This window comes from Polypterus senegalus, chromosome 3 (genome assembly GCF_016835505.1).
Source record: "Polypterus senegalus isolate Bchr_013 chromosome 3, ASM1683550v1, whole genome shotgun sequence".
Taxonomy (NCBI): domain Eukaryota; kingdom Metazoa; phylum Chordata; class Cladistia; order Polypteriformes; family Polypteridae; genus Polypterus; species Polypterus senegalus.
Genome location: NC_053156.1, coordinates 298,050,561 through 298,070,325, shown reverse-complemented (window position 1 = coordinate 298,070,325; position 19,765 = coordinate 298,050,561). Strand labels below are relative to the sequence as shown.

The following is a 19,765-nucleotide window of genomic DNA, read 5'->3' as shown; positions in this document are numbered from 1 at the left end:
AATACATGCTCTGATTGGGTAGCTTCTAAGCCATCCGCCAATAGCGTCCCTTGTATGAAATCATCTGGGCAAACAAACTGAGGAAGCATGTACCATAAATTAAAAGACCCATTGTCTGCAGAAATCCGCGAACCAGCGAAAAATCCGTGATATATATTTAGATATGCTTACTTTTAAAATCTGCGATAGAGTGAAGCTGCGAAAGTCGAAGCGCGATATAGCGAGGGATCACTGTACTGTGACCAGATGCATGCCGTCAAGACAAGTCTGAGTCAAAGCCTAAACTTAAAACCCATACAACAGCCGTGGAAAGACCTGAAGATGGCAGATTACAGACACGTCCCATCGAGTCTATAAAAGAAAGAATGGGGTAAACTGCTGAAATCCATGTGTGCAAAGCTTGTAAAAACTTACTCAGGAAGACTCAAAGCTGGAATTTCTGCCAAGTACTGAATTAAAGGTCTGAATTATTTTATTGAGGAATGATTTCAGCTATTGATTTTTAATAACTTTGCAAACCTACCTGGAAACAATTTTTTACATTCTTATTTTGGGTTATTGACTGTAGGATAATGCATAAAATGTCTAATTGATCCATTTAAAATTAAATCTTCAATAAGATGTGCAGATAGTGAAGAGGCCTGAATATTTTCAGAATCCACCATATGTTTGTATTGATCCCTGAAATATAATTTGTAGCGTTTCCCGTAGTTTAAACTCCTTTTATTCAGGATGTGTTATACTAATTACTTTGGAATCCCAGCATCACATAACTCTTGTTTGTAACATTTTGCTTATAGGAGACCCAGCAGATCCCAACCGAGGAGGTACAGTTGGACGTCCACCTTTCCAATGGGCAGAAGGTGAAAGTAAGCATACTTACGTCAGACCAGACAGAGGATGTCCTTGAGGTAAATTTACCTGTGTGCTTGTTGAAGAAGTAACTTTTTTTCCTAAACTGTGTCTTATTGGTTGTTTTTGCCAACTTGTATCACTATTTGATGCTGAAATTTGTCCTCTCAGTAATCCTGGCAGTTTTCATCCACCTTAATAAAAGGCTAAGTCAGTGTTTCTCAAACTCTGTCCAGGGGACCCCCTGTGGCTGCAGGTGTTTTTTCCTAACAGATTCCTAATCAGTGACAACACCTGATAGCACTGATCTCATTTAATTAGCTGGTATTTTTTTGTCTTTTATTCAACATTCAGAAAAGCATAGCAGCATGATTTTTACATTTATAAGACATTTAGAAATATTTCTAAATGTCTAATATTTCTGCCTTTGCTATATATTTAAATGCTTAACTTTCTTTTGTTGATTTCATTATACTCTGCCCTTTCTCTGTGCAGTTGTATCTTAATAATGACAACTTAAAATGAGCAGAGCAGTTACCCAGGCAAACAACACTGAATAATCAAAGGCTGCAACTACTTTAGCGTCAGACCCACTAATTAGTAAATAACGAATTAATTAAACAATTAGAACACCTTGAAAAGTAGAATGAAAATCAAGATGAAAATACTGTTAAAAAGAAAAAATACATTATTCCTATATAACTGCTTGGTACATTTTAATATATATATATATTTTTTTTGCAAGCTTAGTTTTCTAATTAATATATTGTTCCCTAAACACAGAACTTGGGAAATATCAGTTCACTTAATTAGCCCAAGAGTTCAATTGAAAGCAGAAGCTGGTTGGAACAAAAACCTGCAGCGACAGAGGGTCCCCAGGACCGACGTTGAGAACCCCTGGGCTAAGTGTCTGTCGGTGTCTGTTTGGTTGCCGTATCTCTTGTCATTCCAACAGATGCAGCATCATAAACATTAACACTGCTTTTACAAATCCCATACCAAATCGCATATGTCAGAGATCTATGCATAACATTTGTCCTTCCAACAGATGGTGCATCACAAACATTTATAGTATTGCGTTTTATTTCTGTCAGTGTTTGTGATGCACCATCTGTTGGATTGGCAAATGCAGTGCATTTTATTATTACAAATGTTTGACATGTAACAGCTTTTGAAATAAATGCAATGCATTTTATTACCTCATACATTATAAAATACCAGTAACGGCACACTGCACGATAACGTGTAGTGAATACACTTGACTTGATCATTCCTAGTTCTCATCCTCTTTCTCTGTACGTTTAGCATTCGTTTGGTCAGAGGTTGATGTTCTTGCTTCTTCCTGGGCAGCTCTTCTTTTCTCCACCCTCTTCTTTTGTTGGCATCTTTTCGAGTTAAAACTGATTAAGTCATTGTTTGTGTTGCAATTACTTAGTACGTTTTCTTTTAACTTTTCACTTAAGATGGCACTTAAGTCTTCAATCTGCCTCAAGAATGATTTAAGATATGAAGAGGTAGGGGAAGTGATGGTGGTAGTGATGAGTCAACAGTTGATTCTTTGATAAAATAAAAAGAGGAATAAACTTGCAGGTCAATCATCACCCCGAAAGCGGATAGTAGACCTCATGTAGTACATGCAAACCAAATTTCAGGTCAAATGGTTTGCGAGCCACAAGTGATTTTAAAATCCTGGACAGACAAATGTTAGTGTATTATATATAAAGATTTTCCAGTAGCTGGTGCACTGCAAATGTTAATTCTTAGATCTATGTTGATTACATAGATTTAAACCCGTCTTAGACAAGTAGCACAGGTAATGTTTTTATAAATGTACAATTAATATTAACTGATTGTGAAGCATTTTTGAGTGAAACTGACAGAATATTATAAAAAAAATGATCAATTTCTGTGCCTAATTATACCATTTGGAATTCTATATGTATCACTGTAAGACTTTGTGGTCCTTTCCTTGGATTTTGTTTTATGTTAATTGCCCTGGTTGACCATCATGGCCAAATTTTAACTCAAAGTTAGATTAGGCTTTGCATTGTTTGTTCCTCCTGTGACAGATAGGGGGTGCTATACCTCCCTTGAACCCTTGTCCACGACTCCAGACACCAGGTAAAAGTCCACAAATTGACTTTATTCAAATGCCACAGTGCACAAAGCACCCTCTCCTCCACTATATCCATAAACCAACAATAATCAATCACAAATGCAATCCTCCAACTCCCAGACGCGTTGCTACCCTTCCACCCAGCTCAGCTACAATCCCTACAGATTTTACTTTTTCTCCAGCCGTCTGGAGTTTTTTTGTTTTTTCTGTCCCCCCTGGCCATTGAACCTTACTCTTATTCGATGTTAATTAATGTTGATTTATTTTGTTTTATAATTGTGTCTTTCATTTTTCTATTCTTTAATATGTAAAGCACTTTGAGCTACTGTTTGTATGAAAATGTGTTATAGAAATAAATGTTGTTGTTGTTGTAGCTCGCCATCTGGGAGCTCCCATAGCCCTTTTATATATCCTGACCCGGCAGTGTTCCAATCCCCAGTCCATGTGACTCTCAATCACTTCCGGGTCAGGTACAGGTCCTTTCTTTTCACCCCGGAAGCCCGTTGCTCTTCCTTTGACGAACTTCCGGGTTAAAGGGCACAAATAGGTCTTCAGTCCTCCCTGCAGCTCCCTCTTGCAGACCCTGTGGTATCCAGCAGGGTCTTGTATAAAACCTGCATGTCCCATGAGTCCCTGCTGGTCTTCGGGGCACCTCCATACTGCAGGGAGGGCTCCATCTGGCGGCCTGGGGGTATTGGCCGGGATGACAAGCCGGCCACATCTCACACTCCTCACAACATTGATTACCACATTCAAGTCACACAGTGTTCATATAAATCAGTCCTTGCATTTTCTTTTCAGCTTTTCCTTTTTTCATTATGTCTAATCAATGTATGCTTTATAAATAACCTCTAAAATCACTGCAGTAGTTTTGATTTTGAGTAAAGTTTCTACATTAATTATTACCCAGCCTTTTCCCTGCTGTTGTAGGATGAACCTTAATCTGTTAGCCACCAATGTTCCATCCATTCTTGCATCTTCCTAGCCTGCTTATCCAGGGCACAGTCATTGGTTAGCTGGATCCTATCCCAGATATCACAGGGCATAAGGCAGGAACTTGGATAGGGGCCATTCCATCTTAGTAAGACATACTCCATCCATCCATTATCCAATCTGCTATATCCTAACTACAGGGTCACGGGGGTCTGGTGGAGCCAATCCCAGCCAACACAGGGCGCAAGACAGGAAACAAACCCCTGTGCAGGGCACACACTAGAGACAATTTAGAATTGCCAATGCACATAACCTGCATGTCTTTGGACTGTGGGAGGAAACCAGAGTACCTGGAGGAAACCCATGCAGGAGAACATGCAAACCCGGGTCTCCTAACTGCAAGGTGGCAGCGCTACCCACTGCGCCACCATGCTGCCTTAAGGCATACTCATTTTCTTAAAAAACAACATGCGTTTATAATACAGAAATGGAAGATATATGAATGTACGTATTTGTGTGTGTGTATAAACGCAAAGGGCAATCAACCATGCTGCGTTTTTGGTATAGATGGTTCAATTTATTTTGCTCTAATTATTGACCCAAGAATAAAATATAATTGGAAATCCTGTGTGAATGGCATGGTGGTGCAGTTTTTAGCACTGGTTCCTCATGGATCTCATGTCCTTAGTTTGAATCCTATACCCATTTGCCAGTGTGCATTTCGCACAAACTCCATATGTCTGCATATATTTTACTCTTGGCACTCTTCTCCCCCTGTCTGTGCTGTGCAGCATTACTCATCTCCATTTTTCTCTTTTGTCAAACAGAGCGAGTTTCCATAATGTTATATAGACCATTTGGCTGATAGGCTGCTGTGAGTGTTTTAAAAAAGTTTCTTGCATTTAGATTTGTGGAAAACAATATTTATATTTATCGATATAGCACACCATACATAATATATACTGTTCGAATGCATTATCTAGCTTTTAGCATATATACTAGATCTCTCAGTCTGTCCTTCACCTTTGTTACACTCCACTAAGAGATCCTTCTTGCCACTGTGACAGTAGATGGCGCTATACCAGTGCTTAACCCGACACAGACAGACGCAGGAGGCACACTTATAAGCACAAGCTTTTTATTTTATTTTCTTCCCTCGTGGAGAACGTCTTCCCAATTCCTAAGAGCCCACAACACAGTCCAAGCACAAACACAGTGCTTTACTTTGTCCTCTCTTTTCTCTCTCCACCAGGCCTCCTTGGCAATCTTCGTCTCCCTCCTCCTAGCCCTGGCTCACCGAGTAGTCTCTGCTGGCCCCTGATATAAGTCACTCGGAAGTGCTCCAGGTACTCGTTGCCCCACTTCTGGCTGCACTTCCACTTGTGGCAGGAAAAACTACCCACATGGACTCGGGCACAGCTGCGGTGCCCCCTGGCGCACCCCCAGATCCCAACAGGGCTGTTGATAACTCCATCTCCCTTGAAGCCCTGCAGCAGTCTGAGATACCACTGCAATCTAGCGTCCCGTGGAAAGTACCGTTCTACCCACACTTGCTCCCCCGGTCCTCTCGGTGAAGAGACCCCAGCTGTCTGTGACATCACCCCCTCTAAATTTAGCATCACTGGCACTGCCATCATGAGGTTCGAGTCCTACCTCTTGAGTAGATCCTGCTGGGTGTCCTGGTGAGGAGAGATGTTAAGTGTAAATCGGGCAGGCATGGGGTTGCCCCAAGGATTAACACTGGACTCTCTAAAGTTCTCTCTAAACAGCACCTCAGTACTCCCTGTCATCCAGTCCCATGGTTTCTCATATGCCAGTGATACATCGTTGTACCTATCATTCGTTACAGAGGACCATGCTTTATCATATTGAATCTCTGCATGTCTCACTGATATTGCAGCATGACCGAAGGAGCATCATTTCCAGTTTAGTTTAGCAAAGTTGAATCTCCTTGGTATCCCAGTTCATCATCCATCACAGTGCCAGCCCTGGACGCAATTTTAAGCTGTTGTGGAAAAGTGGATGGTGGGCAAAATTGGATTATTTCATGACAACTCCCCACCAGGAGGCGCTCTCTTAGCGCACTTTTAGCCACAGAGCCTCTGGGGATCTTTTCTGCACACTGCTATCTGTCCATTCAATGCCACCTCCTGACGGCCCAAACTAAATTTGTATACTCTTAACGTTAATTTTGCATTTCCTGTGCAATTTTATCTGTCTAGCTAGCCATCTACCTTATTGTATTATTTGTCCTATGAGTCTGTGTCTTTGTTTTTTGAGCTTCTGCTACTGTATATATCTACATTTCTTCTCGGAATTAATAAAGTTTATCTAATTTAATCTATCCAGCACCATTCACCATTGCTACCACCCACCAAGTCAGCACGCAAAGTTGGGTTGGTAATTGATGACCAACTTTACTTCATTGACCGTGCTGAAACTGCTTCTTGGTTCATCCATCCATCCATTATCCAACCCGCTGTATCCTACCTACAGGGTCACGGGGGGTCTGCTGGAACCAATCTCAGCCAACACAGGGTGCAAGGCAGGAAACAAACCCTAGGCAGGGTGCCAGCCCACTGCAGGGCGTGCACACACACACACACGCACACCAAGAGCACACTAGGGACAATTTAGGATCGGCAATTCACCTAACCTGCATGTCTTTGGACTGTGGGAGGAAACCGGAGAACCCTGAGGAAACCCACGCAGGGAGGACCCGGGAAGCAAACCCAGGTCTCCTAACTGCGAGGCAGCATTGCTACCTACTGCGCCACCATGCCGCCCATTGTAGATTCACCATATACAAAATCTACAAGATCAAAGTGTATCTGATGGAGTAGGCAGCACAACTTCTGGTCCAAGCTAAAATGAAGAGGCACATCTGGTGTTCAACAACCTGAGGCAGACACATCTCGCTTCACTTTTCACATTTCATTAGTCCCTGTAGCAGCATATATTAAGTTGAAATCCTTAAAGGTTGCTTACAGGGAAGTCAGTGGGTTCGTACCTCTATATGTATATGGAGACACTTACAAGGGTGCTGTGCATCTTCTCACCCACTCAAGTCTGGTGATGCCACCTTGACATGACATCAGATCTCAATCCAGATGCTTTTCATATGTAGCTCCTAGCTAAAGGAACATGCTGCCCACCACCATTCAAACTGCTGATCCCTCAGAGTGTTTAAGAGGTATTTAAAGACTCTTCTGTCCTGTGAATTTCTGTGTAATCAGTAATGGCAGTGATAGGTTCTTGTAAAGTCGAAAGTGTAACTAGCTGCCAACATGGACCCTAGCCAGTGACCTGAGACGAAGACTGGACTCCTTTGGTACTGTGTTTCTCTGGCAAATCCTTGGGTACCGTTGGTTTGACTTCATGTTGAAGGAGCGGTTGCTCATGGAGTCCCAAATGAGGCACATTACCTGCATTGTGAGGGAGCGTCAGTTACGGCACTATGGTCATGTGGCGCGTTTCTCAGAGGGTGATCCGGCTCATAAGATCCTCATTGTTGGGGACCCAAGTGGCTGGACCAGGCCAAGGGGTCGCCCACATAACACCTGGCTGTGGCAGATAGAGGGTCATTTCCAGAGGGTAGGAGTGCACCGCATGTCTGCCTGGGGGGTTGCCAGCCAGGATCCTGAGTTGTTTCGCTGTGTTAGTGGGTGCGGCAATACGCTGTACCAGTGCATGCTCCCCAACTTGACTTGACTTGATTTTGCTTTGAGCTCTTCAGTTGTGATGGCCAATTTTGTAACCCCATTCTGTAACCCTAATGCCAAAACAGCTGCCCAGATTGATGTTTACTTGATAATGTTGAATTCTTAGATAAAAGCCTCTGCTTAGCAAAAAAAATGTAAAATCACAGTAAAATGATAGGCAAAAAGATAACAAAGCATGTGTGTCTTGGGGTTTTTAACTGATAAAACCTACTCTAGCAAGGAGGGGGGTGTGCCACAGCTACTTCCTCATGTGTCTGATGGGTTTATCTTGATTGAAGGAGCTGGCTTTGACGCAGAGCTTGTCATGCACATGCCGCGGTAACCTCTTTGGGTGTTGACTGGCCCAGTTTGACGGGTGAATCTCCTTCCCTCCCCGTTCTTTCACTGATTTAAACGTTACACTCATCTGCTTTGTCTAGTGTTTCAATTGCTCTTCTTAGATGGTACGTTGCATTCACTTCCAAAATGATGGACTTGGGCCCCATCTGTGCTCATATTGATTGACAAGATTGATATATCTTTGCATAAAAAAAAATCTGCCTTTCTAAAGAAGGATAACACAGAGTCAGTCAGATGCTGTCTGTTGACCGTTCTTCATTAACCTCCTGTTGTCCCCTTAATGTTAAGCCTTTAAGATATCCCATTAAAGTCAGTGTGCAAAAGCCTTACAAAATTGCATCTGTGAAAAGGAGAGAAGGAACAACATGTTATTTTCTGCTTTCACTAATCCTCTAGACACAATAAAGCATTCCCTTGACATTGATATTGCTGCTATTTGAAGTCTTCCTGCTGTAATCTTTAAAAACATCCTTAATTTTTGCATTCGGCAACACCTTCTCTTTGAAATAATACATGCCTTTAAGAGAGAATACTGCACAGATGTTTAACAAAGCAAATTTAGATATGTTAGGTCTGTCACAAAGCCAAAAGTACAAGGCATTAACCTTGCATGCTTTTTCTCGAATTGCCTGTAGTTTCAAGGTCTATGGAAATCCAGTATTCTGATGTTTTGTAGGTCCCTTGGGGGGGCACATTTGCCTTTTTCACCTATCAGTCTCCACTCAATAACAAATAACGAAAAAGTGAAAACATGTTTTTAGAAAGGTTTACAAATTTATTAAAACTCAAAAGCCGAATTCTCTCGTTCATAAAGGCATTAAGACCCATTGGTGTGGTACTACACATTCTGGTCATGTGCCTCGTGTTTGCTTAAATTTTTCTTAAGACTAGGGGGCCTCGCCCCCTGCTCACTTTGCTTGCCAACCCCTATAGCGTTAACGCTCCACTGTGGAAGCACCCCAAGGAGACGCGGACGCTCTTCCAAAACCCCTCTTAAACGGTGATACAATGGGAAACAAATTACAGTTGTTTTTTTACCTCCTCTTTGCTGCTCTGCTCTGCTTGTGTATCACGGGACTTGCTTCAAAAAGTCGTAAGTATGATGTGATCTGCCCGTCTCGCGGAAAGTAGAAGTGTCTCTCCGTCTCGGTCCCTCTGTCTCTCAAAGATCTCTCTTCAAAAGATCACGTCTCGTCACAGTCTCGTCCCAAGTTTTTTTTTTTTTTTTTTTATTATAGAGAGATGTGTCTAGAACTTGATTTCAGTCCACCAGGACTTTTCCTAAAATTGGCCAACCTGAGTAACCAGGCAAGAAGCATCTTGGTTAGGAAGGTGACCAGGAACCCAGTGTTCAATCTAACAGGGCTTCATTAGTCCTCTGCTGAGATGGGAGAAATTGTTAGAAGGGCGATCATGGCTTAGCCGCAGTATTTATGGTAGAGTAGCTAGACGGGAGACACTCTTAATACAATGCACAATACAATTTATTTTTGTACAGCCCAAAATCAAACAAGGAGTGCCTCAGTGGGCCTTAACAGGCCCTGCCTTTTGACAGCCCCCCAGCCTTGACTCTGTTAGAAGACAAGGAAAAACTCCCAAAAAAAAAAAAACCTTTGTAGGAAAGAAATGGAAGAAACCTTGGGAAAGGCGGTTCATAAAGAGACCCTTTTCCAGGTAGGCTGGGCGTGCAGTGGGTGTCAAAAAAAGGGGGTTAATACAATGCAATACAATACACAGAACACAAGTAATCCTCAATACAATATAATAGTACAAGAACAGAGCGGAATTCAACAGTAGATGATATTACTTAATAGGATTTGGATTTGTTCAGAGTCATGGAGACCTCCGGTATCAAGCTGCCTCCCCCTATTGGCCATTCCACAGCTGAGTCAGTTCTGGGCCAGCCAATCCAATGAAAGGACCCTTCTTCCCAATGATTCCTGTGATCCTCCATCAGAGATGACTTTACCTCAGGCAGGCAAAACAATTTGGCAGGTGGGCCATGGCACCATGTTGCACATCTGAGTACCCAGAAGAGAAACAGAAAAGGTGAGGGTTTGTAACAAATTATAACGATGTTTTAGTGCTAATGACTAACAACAGAGATGCAGTCTGTACAGCTAATCAGCAGCTCTAGTCAGGGTGTGCTAAACTGAAGTAGTCAGTCTTCAGCCGGGATGAACAACCCTACTTGGAATTTGCCAGATGCCATTTACAGGACTGAGAGAACGAGGAGAAAAGATTTTCTTGTGTGATGAGATAAAACTGTAACTCTTTGGGCAGAATTTCAAGCACTGCCTAATACCATCCCTGTGGCGAATCATGGTAGCAGTGGGTGCTTCTGAGTGGTAGGAACATGGAATGGTGAATGCATCTAGATACTTGTTGATCCTTGAAGAAAACCTGGTCTACATCACACGTGACCTCAGACAAGGATGAATGGGTAATTATCGTGCTGAAAGGTGAACAAAGCATATGGCCAAGACCGCACTGCAGTGACTTTGTGACAAGTCCCTGACTGTCCTTAAGTTTCCCAGCTATAAACTCCATAGAACACATGTGGAGAGGCCTGGAGAAGAGTTTTCCATTTTTTAGCTTTGAAAAACTCCTGTGTTGCCTTAGCAGTATATTAGGGATCATTTTTTTTTGTTGTAGGATGAAGCCCTCCTCTTAACACCATTAGTACGTTTTATACAATGAGATTCAGCGATAGTCTTTTCCGTAGGTCATAAGGCTACTCCAACTGCTGCTTGTACTTAAACTGCATCTTTTTTATGTATGGACATTTTGATGTTGCTTTTAATGTTGTCATATTCATTGCATGGGTTGTATTTGTTGTTCTTTGTTATTGTAATGTTACGTTAGTCTCTGGAAGACCACACAAGTGAGAGTCTCTTTGCATTGTGTACACTCGACAGTAAATCTGATCTTCAGGTAATTTGTACAATTAATCAGAATTGTTTATTTCTCTTTTGTAATTATTTTTAGTTTTTCTAATTCTTGAATTTGTTTGCCTGTATTTCTTGTGTTTCTGTAAAAGCTTAATTTAACCCTTGGAACAATTTAAGTCCATCTGTCTGTTACATAGTGTCTTTCCTATCTCTCTCTGTCTGTTGTAATCATTCAAGAAATTGAAAGGTCTGACGATGGAAGAATTTTGGTGTGCCAGCTCAACCCTTCCCTGTTTACTTTCAGTCCTTTAACAAAAACAATGCTCATTGGTGTAAGGAATCAAAACAAAAGCTGTCACCATGTAAGGATAGTGGCTCCTCCTAATCCGGCTGCGTCATTGGGTTGGTTGGTACGGAGCTCCTTTGCTCAGGTCATCTCCCTAATCCTTCCGTTGCGGTTCTCCTTTTGAAGCGCAAGGACTGGAAGGGGCAGAGTCCGTTGCCCTTAGTGGGCAGTTTCTCAGAACTGTGGAGGAACAAAACTACAAGATTGTTAGTGGCAGCACCCCCTCTCGACCCAGGGTGGTATCACGTACCTGGGAAGAGCTTGGATGGTGATCTTCAGGTGACCATGTGTAGCAAATATATGAAAATAAACTTATTCATTTTTTTTTAACCTAACCCCTTAAATGTCAGTGCATGTCTACTACTCTACACATGCAGTGCATTGTGTGAGTTATCTTGTATGTCAAGATGTCAGTGATACTATTCTCTGCTGAAAGGTAATGTTTAATGAAAATTTCATTAAACATTTTTCATTACTTAATTGAGTAATTCAGTTTTATTGTGCACAGAATGTTCATTTACTTTATGCCTAACAATGTGTTTTATTTGTTTGTTTGTTTATTTTTGTACTTTTGCAGGCTGTAGCTTCAAAATTAGATCTTTCTGACGATCTTGTTGGATATTTTAGCCTCTTCCTGGTACGAGAGGGCAAGGATGGCAGTTATTCCTGTAAGTATGCTGTGACCTCCCAGGTTTAAACATGCATTTATGTGTGATCAAGGACAAAGTTTTTGCATTTTATTTTTGTGGCACTTAACGTTTGAAAATCACGAAAATCAACTAGCATAACTATAATCAGATAATGGAGGTCATCGGATGGGCATGCTGAGACATCTGTCACGATAGGAGCTATTCTGAGAGTTAAGTGGATATTGCTGTAGATTCACATCGCCCAAGACCTAGGTTCAAATCACATCCCCAACAACATGCAGATAATATTGTTGGCCTAGCATGAGTGTGCCTTGTCATGGACTGGAGCAGCATACAAGGTTGTTTTCTGATATCTACCTAGTGCTGCCCTGAACTGGACTGAAGGAGGTACTGGACACTTGTAAATGGATGAATGAATCTCTGGGAATAACAGTAGCTGAAGCTGAACTCTACTGTACAAACCACTTGCACTCTCTGTATGTTTGCACAACTCATTTGCTTTTATTGACCACATGTATGGCAGTCAACCGCAATAGCTATCACTTCACCAGTGAAATAATCAAAAGAGAATCGGAGATGTCCATCTGAGTAGTATAGTAGCTGTTTCAGAGGTGTCATTTCAGTATTCAGTATATGTTGAGATTTCTGTTCATAGAATATCTTGTCTGGTCTTTGGCTGTATACTATATTTTGTGTATTACTTGAGGTGTTTAAATAATATACTTGGTTTCTATTTCTAGTGATTCGTTATTCTATTTTGTGTAAGAAAGCACCACATATTTTGGCATTGGGGAAGGGACATTTGGACACTAAACATGTTGGCTGTTCAAGTATAGTTGTTGTCTTATTCACAAGCTCTGTAAGTTTGAGACTTCTGGGGCATCTCTTGGCGGTATGACTCTAGATCCAAAATGGTTTAAGACCCCATCACGCTTTGCATATTTTCCTTCATTGCTGCCTTAATCTATAATCATTTAAATTCATTTTTTCCATCAGTCAATACCCTAGAATGACAATGCTAAAACTGAATTTTAGTCATTTCTCCACATTTATTAAAAATAAAAAAACTTGGATATTACACTGCGAGAAAAATTCAGACCCTTTTTTTCAGTACTTAGTTGTGTTTTTGGTAGCCATTCCAGCCTGGAGTCTGCTTTGGTATGATGTGACAAGACTTTTGGATTTGGGGATTTTCTACCTTCTTTCTTTGCAGATCCTCTTGAGGCTTGTCTGGTTGTAGGAAGACTGTCGTTGGACAGCTGCTTTTAGATCTGTCCAGAGGTGTTCAGTTGGGTTCTGGCTGGGCAACTCCAGGACATTCCCAGAGTTCTCCTTAAGCCATTCCTGTATTTCTTTTGCTTTGTGCTTAAAGGTTCTTGTCCTGTTAGAAAGTGTAATCACAATTCAGAGCTCCCCAGAGCAGGTTTTCATTAACAATATCTTTATACTGTGCTCCATATAGCTTTAAATCAAAGCTGACTAGTCATTCAGCCCCTGTGCCTTTTACCGAGGAAGGCCTCCTGCCTGCTGACTCTTCATAAAGCCCAGATTGTTTAAGTTTTCTAGAAATACAAACATTACTCAGAGTTTCTCCCTTCTCCACATAAGTTCTCTAGAGCTCAGCTGGAGGAGTGATCATGGGTTCTTGGTCTTTTCTCATACCAAAGCCCTTCTTCTACGATTGCTCAGTTTGGCTGGGTGGCCAGCCCTAGAAGGAGTTGTGGTTGTTCCAAATTTCTTCCAATTAAGAATTATAGAGGCCACCGTTCTTTTGGAAACCTTCAATGCTGCAGGAATGTTTCGTAGTTTTCCCCAGATTTGTGCCTTGACGCAATCCTGACTTTTAAGTTCTACTGGCAATTCCTTCGACCTCATAGATTGATTTTTGCTAACTTGTTGGTCATTCTATAGACAGGTGTGTGTGCCTTTCCGAAACCTGTCCAATCAAATGAATTGACCACAAGTAGTGTCTGTATACTTTAGTCATTGGGAGGTCTGCATAGAAGAATGACAGAAAAATCATGAAATCCAGGTGTGTGAAGCTTGTCTCATCATACCCAAGAAGACTGTAGACCATAACTGCTGCCAAAGGGGCTTCAACAAAGTACTGTGTAATGGGTCTAAATTCTTGTCAATGTGATATTTTAGAATTAAGTGTTGGTATTGAGTGTTCTTTAATGTAGGCAAAAACTGAATTTAAATGATTCTAGCACAAGGCTAAACCAAAACGTGAAAAGTGAAGAGATCTGAATACGTTTTGAATCCACTGTGCTATCTATACAGAGATATCTTTTCTAGGATTTAGGACTTGCTTTTGTTTAAATGTGCCCTTGAAAGGCACATTTGAGCTATCTGAACTGAAAGTGTTGCTCGCTGAGCTCACGCAAGATATAAAGGAAAGCGAGAAGGCTAATGAGAAAGCAACGGCAAAGGCACTTGAGAGACTGAAACAGGAATTAAAACAGCAGATGAAACAGGCCAATGAATGTCTGCGACAGGAAATCCAACAGGCAAATGAAAGGCTGCGACAGGAATTCCAACAGGCAAATGAAAGGCTGCGTCAAGAGGTCCAACTTGAACTTCGACAGGTGCTGGGCAAAATTGAAGAGCGCATTGAGAAAAACTCGGCTAAACTGAGCACGCTTGCTGATCAATTGGAGCATCTTAGTGAGACATTCACGAATCGGATCGAAATAGCCGAACATCTAGCTTCCAGTGCCGAGGAAAGAGCAGTAAATGCCAGTTCGGAATGTAAAAAACTCGGAGAAAAACTTGGAGACAGACTGGCTGCTTTAGAAGATGGGAATAGAAGGTATAATGTCAGAATTGAAGGCCTGCGGAGAATCGAGAAAGTTTAAACCCTGTGAAATTCGCAACTGAACTTTTTTCTAAAATAATCGGGGGCGACTTTAAAGCAGAATCTGAGATAGCAGCGGCTTACGCGTCACGCTGATCAAACACCGTCAGACCCGACCAAGATCTTTTATAGTTCGTTTTGAGCGATTATCATTTAAGTTAGAGGTGATGGAACTCCTCAGGAAAAAAGGAAGATATTATATATGAAGATTGCCACATTCGCGTCTTCCCTGACTTCTCTCCAGCAACAGCTATTAAACGCGCGCCTTCTATAATATTAAACAGCTGCTACGGCAAGCCAATGTCAAATACGGCCTCCTGTATCCGGCAAAACTGAAAGTGGAATGGCAGGGTCATTTCTATGTTTTCGCTAGCAAGGAGGAGGCAGAAAATGAGTTAAGAAAGCTGATCCGGGACTATTCTGATACATAATTGTGAGTCATGGCGGTAAATGATAAAGCTAGGATTAATAATCTACTGTCTGATCTATTTGTTTTAAAATACGGGTTTTTATCAGCATATATTCTCATATTCTTTATTATTATTATTACTTACTTATTACTTATCATTACTTAGTATTACTAGGGCTAAATGTTTATGTTTTATTGTGCTTAGTTACGTTTTCCTCCTCTTTTTTTCTTTTCTAATTATTTCATGTGTACCCTAAATGAGACTGTTCAATATCATACCCTTGGTTTGCTGTTATTGCTATTACTGCATTAAGACTTGTTATGCTTGTTTTGGACACATCTTTAACACCATCACCTGGGTTTATTATCTGGGGATATCATCTTAATGCACTAAAATTGATGAAGATTATATGTATGTGTATGTGTATGTATATATATGTATATATATATATATATATGTATATATATATATATATATATATATATATGTATATATTAAGTGCAAAATTCTTTTTCTTTTTTTCTTTTTCCTCTTTTAAAGACTATATTGGTAACAGATATCTCTATCTTTTAACCTTAAAGCGCCACTGCATGGGGGCTTGATGTGCTTTGGACGTGCTCTGTCTCTGGGTATGTCAGAGGACTGGGACTGCATGAAGTGGGTTTTAGCCTCACCTGGGGAGGCAAAAAGGGAGGGTGGGGGTTAAGGGGAAGAGAAAGAGAGCAGGCTTGATCTATATCTAATCTATCATCTCAATCTTTATAATTATAACTATCAACGTAATAATAAAATGCATGGCAACAACTCTTGGGGGAATAGGAAATTAAGACCTAAACTATTTCACTTCCAGTTAAGACTATAATATGACACCAAAAACTCAGAATCAGTGTCTCCATGATGGGACAGTTAACTTCGTAAGCTGGAATGTTAAAGGCCTGAATCACGAATTAAAGAGAAAGAAAGTACTTTCTCACCTAACAGGTCTAAATGCTAAAATAGTATTTTTACAGGAAACCCACTTACTAAGTAAGGATCAGTTCCGGCTGCAAAAGACTGGACTGGCCAAATGTTCCATTCTAGTTTTACAAAGAAAACTAGAGGGGTGGGAATTCTCATACATAGAACAGTACCATTTGTAGCATCAGATGTAGTATTGGATCCTGAAGGGAGATATGTGATGGTCATGGGAGACTTATCTAACTGTAAAATGATTTTGATAAATGTTTATGCACCTAATGTTGATGATAAGGAATTTATACAAAATTTATTTGCATCCATTCCCAATCTGAACACTCATAAACTGATAATGGCTGGGGACTTTAATTGTGTTCTAAATCCACTTTTAGATAAGACTTCCTCCACAGGGGAGCGGCAACTAACACCGCAAAGATAATTACAAAGTTTATAACTGATCACAACTTATCAGATCCCTGGAGGTTTTAAACCCAAATTCAAGAACATATTCTTTCTACTCACCAGTACATCATTGCTACTCAAGGATTGATTACTTCTTTATAGATAATAACTTCTTGCCTAAGATTAAATCTTGTAAATACGATGCTATTGTTATTTCAGACCATGCTCCGATGATCTTGGAGCTGAAATTACTAAGCCCCATACACTCACCCGCAGATGGCGTCTCAATCCGCTTCTATTAGCTGACGAGAATTGTACTGAATTTATATCCAAACAAATTGAATTCTTTCTAGAGACAAATACATCCCCTGAGATCTCTGCAGGAATACTCTGGGAAACTCTTAAGGCCTTCTTAAGAGGACAGATTATCTCATATCTTTCCCACAGAAATAAATCCGAGCGAAGAAAGTAGCAGAGATAAAAAGCGAAATTACTAAAATAGATGAAGAACATGCCAGACTACCAAGCGAGACTCTACATAAGAGGAGGCAGGCTCTACATTCAGAATTAAACCTCTTGACAACTAAAGAAACCGAACAACTAATTTACAAATCCAGACATCATTATTATGAACATGGAGAAAGCTAATAAGCTTTTAGCAACAAATTCACAAGCAAGATGTGCATAGCGCAATCTCGTAATTACTAACACGAATGGAGATAAAATCATCGAACACAAAAATATAATGTACACTTTTAGAGACTACTATAAATCCCTATATACTACCGAGTTTAAAGAAGACAATATACAATCTAATGCATTTCTGGATAAATTACAGATACCACAAATTGACGCTTTTAGTGTGGAGGACTCGATAAACCTCTGTCATTATCAGAATTACTGGATGCTATAAAGTCACTCCAAGGTGGAAAAGCAGCAGGCCCTGATGGCTACCCTGCAGAGTTTTACAAGAAATTCTCCGCTCAGCTAGCTCCCTCCTATTAGCAACATTTACAGAAGCCAGAGATAACCAATCTCTTCCACAAACCTTTCGCCAAGCACTAATCACTGTCTTTCCAAAACAAAATAAGGACTTATTACAATGTGCATCATACAGACCAATTTCACTTCTGAATAACGACGTTAAAATACTCTCTAAAATCATAGCTAGAAGGATGGAGAAAGTGCTCCCTCAGTAATATCACAAGACCAAACTGGATTTATTAGGGGCCGACACTTATCTTCAAATCTTGACGCCTGTTTAATGTAATATACTCACCAACTAAATCAAACACCCCAGAAATATTATTATCATTGGATGCAGAAAAAGCATTCGACATGATTGAATGGAAATACCTTTTACTATTTTGGAGAAGTTTGGGTTTGGCCCGAACATTTGTGCATGGATTAAATTACTGTATACTAACCCAGAAGCTTCAGTTTGCATCAATAACATTTGCTCAGACTACTTTAAACTAGAGCGTGGCACAAGACAAGGATGCCCTTTGTCACCACTGCTGTTTGCAATTGCCATTGAACCACTGGCAATACATTGTCGAAATACTGATCAGATAAAGGGGATTAGCAGAGAAGGACTGGAACAGAAAATCTCATTATATGCAGATGACATGGTACTGTATATATCGGACCCAGAAAATTCTGTGCCTGCAGTCTTAGCAGCACTCACAGAATTTCAAAAGCTCTCTGGTCTCAGAATTAATCTGAATAAAAGTGTACTCTTTCCGGTGAATTCGCAAGCATATAATATTAGATTAGACACCCTTCCTTTTATCATTGCAGAACAGTTTAAATACCTCGGGGTAAACATCACAAGTAAACATAAAGCTCTTTATCAACAAAATTTCGTCGTCTGCATGGAAAAAATTAAACAAGACTTGCATAGATGGTCAACCCTTCATCTCACACTAGCTGGAAGAATTAACACTGTTAAGATGAATATTCTTCCTAAGCTCCTTTTTATTTCAAAACATACCAATATACATTAATAAATCGTTCTTTAAGCAATTAGATTCAACAATAACCTCATTTATTTGGAATTCTAAACATCCACGCATCAAAAGCGACCCTACAAAGACAAAAGGCAGAAGGTGGCATGGCTCTACCTAACTTCCAGTTTTATTACTGGGGGCAAATATACAGTCGATAAGAACCTGGACACAAATAGAAGAACATACACAGGCATGGACCGCAATAGAAGTAAAATCCTGCAGTACTTCTTTGTATTCCTTGCTTTGTGCTCCAATAAACACACGTTATCGGCAATACACTAATAACCCAATTGTGCTCCACTCACTTAGAATCTGGAACCAATGTAGAAAGCATTTTAAGACGGAGAAGCTTCTTTCTGTGGCACCCTGCAAAAGAACCACCTCTTTCAACCCTCACAAACATATGCAGTTTTAATATCTGGAAAAATTTGGAATTAACTTGCTTAGAGATCTTTATATAGACAACGTCTTTGCATCCTATGAACAATTACATTCCAAATTTAACATTCCAGCTACAAATTTCTTTCACTATCTTCAAATCAGGAACTTTGTTAAACAGAACCTTCCAGATTTTCCTCATCTTGCACCCTCATCCACGCTGGAAAAATTATTGCTCAATTTCAAGGAGTTAGACTCCATCTCTACAATATATAAAATCCTTTTACAATCCCTTCCTTTCAAAGATCCAAGAGGACACTGGGAAAATGACCTCTCAATTAATATATCAGAAAAGGAGTGGAAAGTAGCAATGCAGAGAATTCACTCAAGCTCCATATGCAAAGCATACAATTATACAACTCAAAATTATATATCGAGCACATCTGTCTCGACTAAAACTCTCCAAAATGTTTCCAGGGCATGATCCAACCTGCGAACGTTGCAACCAAGCCCCAGCCTCACTAGGTCACATGTTCTGGGCCTGCACCAAATTAACATTATTCTGGACAAAAATTTTTAATTACCTCTCAGACAGTCTTGGACTCACAATCCCTCCTAACCCATTAACAGCTGTGTTTGGGGTTCTTCCAGAGGGTCTTAAAGTGGAGAAAGACAAACAAATTGTGATTGCATTCACTACACTGTTGGCACGCAGACTTATTCTGATAAACTGGAAGAACCCAAACTCTCCTCTTTAAGTCAGTGGGAAACTGATGTGTTATATTATTTAAAATTGGAAAAAATCAAATACTCAGTTAGAGGATCTGTGCAGACTTTTTCAAAACATGGCAGGATCTAATCAGTAATATTTTGAAATGAGTTTATAAAGCACAGAGAATTTGTTGA

At 40.4% G+C, this 19,765-nt stretch overlaps 1 protein-coding gene across 3 annotated transcripts in view; it reads left to right on the top strand.

Annotated features, from left to right (window-relative positions):
* snx17 (sorting nexin 17) overlaps positions 1 to 19,765 on the top strand; it is a 217,622-nt gene that overhangs the window by 136,139 nt on the left and 61,718 nt on the right. For all 3 annotated transcript variants that reach the window (XM_039749489.1, XM_039749487.1, XM_039749486.1), the window contains exons 5-6: positions 801 to 911; positions 11,777 to 11,867. In XM_039749489.1, the coding sequence (XP_039605423.1) occupies positions 801 to 911; positions 11,777 to 11,867 (202 nt within the window). The remainder of the gene's footprint in view (positions 1 to 800; positions 912 to 11,776; positions 11,868 to 19,765) is intronic.